At 40.1% G+C, this 8010-nt stretch overlaps 1 protein-coding gene across 1 annotated transcript in view; it reads left to right on the top strand.

The window, feature by feature from the left end:
- The window catches only part of ZUFSP (zinc finger with UFM1 specific peptidase domain), a 13879-nt gene continuing 5902 nt past the window's right edge, over positions 34-8010 (top strand). Inside the window, exons 1-9 of the mRNA XM_021392002.1 lie at positions 34-316; positions 395-427; positions 1858-1974; positions 2875-2984; positions 3282-3450; positions 3878-4066; positions 4365-4533; positions 5234-5385; positions 5699-5919. Of these exons, the coding sequence (XP_021247677.1) occupies positions 34-316; positions 395-427; positions 1858-1974; positions 2875-2984; positions 3282-3450; positions 3878-4066; positions 4365-4533; positions 5234-5385; positions 5699-5919 (1443 nt within the window). The remainder of the gene's footprint in view (positions 317-394; positions 428-1857; positions 1975-2874; positions 2985-3281; positions 3451-3877; positions 4067-4364; positions 4534-5233; positions 5386-5698; positions 5920-8010) is intronic.

Raw genomic sequence — 8010 nt, forward strand, 5'->3', positions numbered from 1 at the left:
GGATGGGACTTCCGAGCGAGCCGTCGGGCCGTCATGTCGGTGTGCGGTATATGCGGACAGGTGCTGTCCTCGGAAGTGGCGGCGCGGCGGCACGTGCGTCACGCCCACCCGGACCGCCAGCCTCGCTGCCCGCTCTGCGGCGCCGCCGCCTCGGGCTACGAGGAGCTGCAGCAGCACGTGGAGGCCGCCCACCCGGAGCCCGAGCCGCTGCCCGGCGCCCGCCGCCCCGAGCTAGAGTGCCCCTTCTGCGGGGAGGCGGCGGGGAGTCAGCTGGAGGCGCACGTCAGGGCGCGGCACGGGCGGCTGCTGGGCGCAGGTGGGTCGTTCCCCTACGGCGTGGCATCGCTGCTGTAACGCTTCCGCTGTGCTGGTAGGGAAAGCGAATGATGTTAAGACTGTAGAACGTCACGGTGTAATCGACTGCATGGTATGTTCTGCTATTATGCTTCATATTCCACTGGAGCCCTCCATACAGGAGAGACATAGACCTGTTGGCTTGCTTCCAGAGGAGGGCCACAAAAATGCTCCAAGGGATGAAACACCTCTACTATGAGGACAGGCTGAGAGCTGGGGATGTTCAGCCTGGAGAAGGCTTCGGGGAGATCTGAGAGCCGCCTTGCAGTATCTGAAGGGGGACTGTAAGAAGGAAGGGGACAGACTCTTTAGCAGGGTCCACTGGGATAAGACAAGAGGAAATGGTTTCAACCGGAAAAAGGAGAGATTTACTTCAGATGTTAGGAAGAAGTTTTTTACGGTAGGGGCAGTGAAGCACTGGCATAGGTTGCCCAGAGAGGTGGTGGAAGCTCCATCTCTGGAGATGCTCATGGTGAGGCTGGATGGGGCTGAGCGCTCTGTTTGAGTTGTAGGTGCCCTCGTTCCTTGCAGGGGAGTTGGACTAGATAGCTTTTAAAGGTCCCTTCCAACTCAGACAAGTTGGATTCTAAGGCTAGGTGACTCAAAGAGAGGGCACTGAAGATGAAGTTGGATTTGTCTTTGTAGTGTGCAACGGCAGGACTGCAGGCAGCAAGTGAAATAAGGAACTACCGCTGAAACATAAGTAAACTGTTACTGTGCAACTTGTCAAACACTGAAATGAGAAGGTTGTGGAGTTTCGGTTCTTAGAAAAGTAACTGGAAAAGGCCCTGTGTAATGATCTGTTTGACATGACTGGTTTGAGGGGCCTGGTGATCTCCAGAAGATCTTCTGAACGTTAGCTGTTTGTCAGCAGTTTACGGGCAGGTTTGGCCTGGTTCCATGACTAATGGGGAGGGGGACCCACGGAACTGGAGCATTAACTCTTTAACTCCCAGTGCACTACATGATGTTATGATGTGGAATACCGATAACCAAAAATCATAAAACTATGATGTATGCTACTCTTAATAATAACACTAAAAGTGCAGAAGAAATAGTTCAGGAAACACAGGAAGATTAATCAAGAATGACAGCATTGTAATTTTTTTTTTTCTGCCTGCTGACTGCTGTGTTGTTATACAAGCATTAAGATTTTGTAAGCATGTATTCTTCCGTCAGCAGGACAAATCTTTTCATTAAAGGTTTGATATTTGATTGGCATTTTGTAGGCCTTCCTTAATAAGAATATTATAGCAAGTTGTGGTAAGTTTAATAGGGAAAAATTTGCTGAATAGGAAGAGGGAAAATATATCTTATCTATATCAAATATTTGTTAACAGGAATAGCTGTTAACGTATGCTGCCTTCTACTGGGGAATTTCAGTGCCAACACAATTCTCTTTATCTATCTTAGACAGTTGGGGGATGATTCTTACAAGGACAATCAGCAGAAAAGAATAATACAGGAATTGCGTTAAGCAAGGAAGTGTATTTCTTTTTTCAGACACAGAGGATGTTGAACAACTATATGAATGTCCAATATGTGGTCTTACCTGTACAAACATTCAGATTCTCGAGGAACATGTGGATTTACACTTAGAGGAACACAACTTTCCAGAAGGTACTTGAAAGGATACAAGCTTGATAATCTTTAAGAATACTTGCGTGTTGCAGTATAGAATCTCATACAAGATTTAAACAAAATAATTCTTTATTTAAAAAGAGAACTGAATAGGTTCTTAATGGAGTTAAATGCAAGTCCTATCACTTGGCCTTGTGCTCTGCTTAATTATGTGTGCTATGAGAAGTGTCCTTCTATGCATGCTTATTCAGTAAATGTACTAAATGTTAGGTAAAACTACAACTTAGAATTAAAAATATGTAAAAGATAGCCCTATTATGTATTCTTCCAGCTCTGTAAAAGGGTTACCTTCACAGAATCTAGTAGCACATTCCCATGTGAAGAGTTCAAAATAATCTTTTGAAAACTTTTCTCAATTCTTTTCTCTAAATGTTCATGGTCAAAGTGATAGGGTAAAGGAATCAAAATAAGTTTGCTTTATTTGCATGGCTAATAAAATGCTGGAGATTCTCTATCCAGCTCTCTGATCTCAAGTTTCTTTCTGTCGCTCTGAGATTGCTAGCAGGGGTCTGAGAAACGGATAGGTCTGTGTTATTCAAAAAACTAGGATTTCTTGCTAATAATTAAGTAAAGCATAGTAACCAAAATATCTTTGCTTAATAGTAGAGCTACACTTGCATTATTTGCCAAGCAATTGCATCTGTGACTGCATGCACATTGTCCAAATCAGGAATTTGAGTCTTAGTAGGTTGAATGCTGTCAGTCTTGTTTAGTACTCCTTGCTAATAGATCAACATAGTGTGGGATCCCTCTTGAAAAGTCATGGCTAGCTGTGTTATCTATGTCTGCTTAGAAAAGAATCTTCAAGTAAACAATCCATCAAAGCATTGTTAATCTCCTGGTAAAGTTCACTGTTTTTGGAATGTTATTCCTGAATAGGTGGAAGCAGTGGAGATCTAGAACTGGCTCAGCGGCTTCAAACTGAAGAAGACAAACAGCAGAGACTTGAAGAAGAGAAGCGAGAGAAGGAAGAATTTAAAAAGCTACAGGTACAGTAATGTTTGTAAGTGGTAAAATTTTGAAGAGTTGTACCATTCGAAGCTGATGTTGAAACTGTTTCCTGCATTGTATGAAAATATGAGCGGTCATACCAGGTCAGACCTGTGCAGTCAGGTAGGCTATACTGAAGAGCTGGTGGCAGGAGCAGCTTGTGACATAAATAGGAAGGTTTTCTGTCTTATTGTTCACTGTTTTTCAATGTTGCTGATTGTGCATGCACCTTCTTAAATCATTGAAGGGGAATTCTAAAAATGTAATTTAAATTATACACATTGTTTCCCTAACAGAGACAATATGGTTTGGATAGTTCTGGAGGCTACAAGCAGCAATTCCTAAATAATATGGAAAGAGAAGTTAATAGAGGAAGGATGGAGCCCTTTGAATATCACAAGAGAAAAGCCGATATGATGGAATGTTTGGCTTTTGGTATAGATGATGGGAAAACAAAAACCTCAGGTAAAAGAGCATTTCAGCAACAAAGTGTGTAGCTTTTAGGCATAGTTTGTGGTGAACGAAGGTGTTTTTAACAAAACAATTCACCACTTAAGACTGGTGTTAGGATGCTAGTAATGTTAATCTGTAACATGTCTGTAACATCCTTCCTTCTATTTTTTTTTTTCTTTCAAAGTAGGTGGTCCAGGGGAGGGTGAAACTTCGGAATCACATTGAGTAGTTAAGAGCCCAAACACAATATGTATCATAAGATGGAAGTCTCCTGTTGCATATGGGTTGTCTTTGAGAGAATATGATCGTTTACTACCTAGTGCTATAGTATAGCTATTCAAATTTATACTAGCTTTTTATATTGTGTTTCAGTTAGTTGTAATTTCCAGCACATTGTAATTCATTCTACGGATACATTTTCTATTTGTTCTTCCTCTAGGCATCACTGAAGTATTGTGCAAGTACTACCAGAATGAAAACAAAGATGTGAGGCGTGTATGGCTTTCAGCAGGAGTAGATCACTTCCACTCATCTCTGGGGGACAAAGGCTGGGGTTGTGGTTACAGGAATTTCCAAATGCTCCTTTCCTCACTGTTGCAAAACAGCTTGTATGATGACTGCTTGAGAGGTAGTAATCAAAATACTTCCTATTTTTTTACATAACTCAGATGTTTTACCTTTTTGTTTATACAGCAAGGCTTACCAATGCCAATTATACCTATTCAATGTTTGTTATAACTCTATTCCATATTGTGAAAAGAATTAGAAGGGTGGTGAATATTGGTAAGGCATGATGTGGTTGAAGCTTTAGTTTTTGGGGGAGGTGTATTTTTGTAACATCAATTACCTCTTATAAAAGAGGCTAGATGTTCTTAATAGATTATTTTGGTAACTGTAGCTGCAATTCAAGAGCTTCTGTGTTTCAGATACTGCACTAATTCCTAGCATACCGAAGATTCAGTCCATGATCGAAGATGCTTGGAAAGAAGGCTTTGATCCTCATGGGGCATCTCACTTCAACGGCCGATTATGTGGTTCTAAGGCGTGGATAGGAGCATGTGAAATTTATTCGCTGTTAACCAGTCTCAGGATAAAGTAAGTATTACTTTTTCTGTTGTTATTTTTAAGGGATAATTAACCATGTACCTTTTAAGGGTCAAAGTTGTCAACTGTGAAGACAAACCATCCATCATAATGGTTTTAAATTCAACCAGCCTATAAGTGGATATGATTTAGTTAGTGCATCATAAAGCTGTGTAACTACTTACACAGATAAGCAAGGTGATTAACTATTTAGACTTGGTGACGAATTTTGCCATATGCATAAAATCAAGTATTGATCTAAAAACTTATTTTCTCTCTAGTTTCTCCTTGAGAAGAATCCAAATTTCAGCTAGTCACTTGCATATTCTGAAAGCTGTTAATTTTACTTTCTGGTGTACTTCTACAAAAATCTAATACTTTGATTTTTTGCAAATTTCCAAAGCTCTTGTTAGTCTGAGCAGAGTGGAGTATTTATTTGCCACAGAGTAAATATTGTGGTTTTGAACAGTACCTACTGCATTCCTTTGTAGTTAACCTGTTTTCTGTGTCTGTATTAAAAAAAAAAAAAAAACAGCAAAACAAACGTGCAACAAAAATAGTGTGAGTGACCACTTAGTGCCTGGAATTGCTGCTGTTCACAAAACATTCTTCCTGAAGGAGGAAGGGACTGAGAAGTGAAAAAAAAACCTATATATTAAAAAAAAAAGTGCTTCAAATTTAATTGTGTGTTTTCATTTTAAATGTTGTATAGGTGCCAAATTATCGATTTTCACAAACCGACTGGTCCCATGGGTACACACCCTCGCTTATTTGAGTGGATTTTACGTTACTATTCTACAGATAGTGAAGGTGCTGCAAAGGTAGTGTGCACTTCCAGGCCACCTATCTACTTGCAACATCAAGGTCGGCATCACAATGCACTGATTTGTTACTGTTCTCTATCTTTCTCTATGTGTGCTGTGATTTGGAGCAGTCTCGTATGTTCTTCATTTAAGTGAAGGCCTATTGTTAAACTTTTGTTTAAAATGTGTAACATTTTTTTTTTATTGGATAGAAAAGCGAGTGGAATATCAGCTTTTTGACATCTGCTTTTTAATTGCAATCACAATGTTAAATTTCAACTAACATTTTCCTTGATTTGAAAATAAGTAGTATGCTACAAGCAAGTAAATGGGATTTTGTTTTTCTAAAATACTGAATATCTCTTTGAAATTAGGTCATAGCCGTACTGTTGTAGGCATAGAAGAGAAGAAGAATAAAACCTTATGTTTGCTACTGTTTGATCCTGGATGTCCTGCTCAAGAAATGCAGAAACTGCTAAAACTAAGCAGTGACGGCACTAGTCTTAGACTACTTCGAAAGTTTATGGGAAGCTTAAAAGAAAAGCAATACCAGATAGTCGCTGTAGATGGCATCCTCACGTTGGAAGAGAAAACTGTAAGTATTTCAGGAAATAGTTTCTGTGTAAGAAAATTTAAAAGAATGTGCAGTAAAATTCAGAACACAGTAACTAAAGAAGTATGTTTTCTGGGGGAGGGGAGCATTTATTTTTTTCTCCTTTTCAAAGATTTTATTTATATTTTAAAATATTAATTCTTTAGAGTATTATCTTGAAAGATCACATTTAAGATGAAATATAACCCCTTATTAAGTGTGTTTTCCAAATTAATGATTGAAAGTGGTGTTCCCATTTGTTAATCTATTCACTCTCCTTCTCATTCTCCTACCCCCACTCTTTTTAGGCTCGCTGTCTTGCTTCTCGGGTCTTAACATCAGAGAAGATTCCCTAAGGGATGTCTTCACTACCTCTTTCTGGAATCTGCTGGAGGCAAAACATTAAACTACTGGACTGTGACTCTAACTGAACAATTTCTAGACTTAGGTTATGTCTATAACTATGTTTAGGGGCTTGGAGAAGCACAACACTGGACTTAAACCTGTAATTTTAATCTTCAGTCACAACTCTTCCCTCCAGCAGAAATGTAACTCTTCAGTATTAGCTTCTTAGGTTAGCAGAAAAATGAGTATTTTCTTAGTTGCTTAAATTACAAAGTAACACCCACTGTCCTGTAGCAAGCTATGCACTGTAGTTAGTTGTCAATAAGCAGTGGGTAAAGATACTGTGAAACTACTTCTTTTTTGGAGTGCCTGGTCAACTTTATCTCTGTAAATACATTTATACCTGCTCAATGGCTGATGTTCCATCTTTTGTAAAATTTGATCAACAAGTATCTTTTTTATCTCAGCAACTTCTCCAGCAACTATTTCTAAAGTACAGAGACAATTCAGTTTTCTCACCTGGCATGGTCTGTTCCAGCAGGGTTTCATTTACTATTGCATTTCATCTTAATTGTCTACCTTCTCTAGGTGCACCCCTTGCTAACACAATTGTGCTTATGAGGTGGGTCAGTGTTAGCGTGGGGCATGAGGAAGCAGTGGTATACAAAGTGAGGGATGTTTGCTCCACAGGTGTGTACAAGACAGACCATTGGGGTGTGGAAAGAAAATATTTTTTGTATTGTGAATAAATATTTTTTTTATTAAGATGTTGCTCTGACAGTGTTTGTAAAAATCATGCTTCCTGGGCATCTTCTCTCCTATCAGACTTGGTTTTGCTCAGTACATGCCTGCAACTTTTGCAGTGTACAAAACCAAAAGGATGCCGTGAGTCCTGCCTGCTGGGCCCTTTGGAAGCTCCTTGCAAGTCTCTAATGTCAGGCATGGGCTTAGATGCTTGTTAAGGGAGGAAAAAAGATTTTTCATTCTCAATGTTGTTTACCATTGTTGTGGTTCATCGTCAGCAGGCAGTTGAGCACCTCACAGCTGCTCTGCTCACTCCCCTCACAGCAGGCCTGGGGAAGGAATGGGAAAGGTAAATGTAGGAAAACTCATGGTATGAGATAAAAACCCGTTTACTAGACAAAGCAAAATCTGCATACACAAGCAAAGCAAGTCAAGGAATTCATTTGCTGCTTCCCATCAACAGCCAGGTATGAGACCCATCCCTTTGGACAGTTTGTGCCAGCTATCCTGCTTCTGTACCCTCTCAGCTCCTTGTGCACCCCCAGCTCCTTGCTGGTAGGGCAGCACAAGAAGCTGAACAGTCCTTGAGTTATTCTAAGCACTGCTCAGCAGCAACTAAAATACCAGCATGCTACCAACTGTTTTCAACCTAAATCCAAAACATAGCAGCATATGAGCCCCTATGGAAGAAAATTAACTGTGTTCCATCCAAAACTAAGACAGCTAGATGTGATTTTTTTTCCCCCTCACATTTTGGAGGAATGAAATAAAATAAGCAACTCAGTAAAATCTGAGGGCTAAAACAGTAAATCTAACAACTGTCAACAGCATCACGGAATACAAATTTCGCAGCTCCTGGAAGCACATGTTCTGTAACCACATTGCAGCTGATATCTCTTCAGACACATCTGTCCTCCCTGTATGTCACCAGATTCTGCTTTCCTTTTGATCAAGTCAAGAACAAGACTAGAACTGCCCCTCCTAACCCTGAGGAAGGGCCCATTC

The sequence above is a fragment of the Numida meleagris genome, chromosome 3, assembly GCF_002078875.1.
Source record: "Numida meleagris isolate 19003 breed g44 Domestic line chromosome 3, NumMel1.0, whole genome shotgun sequence".
Taxonomy (NCBI): Eukaryota; Metazoa; Chordata; class Aves; order Galliformes; family Numididae; genus Numida; species Numida meleagris.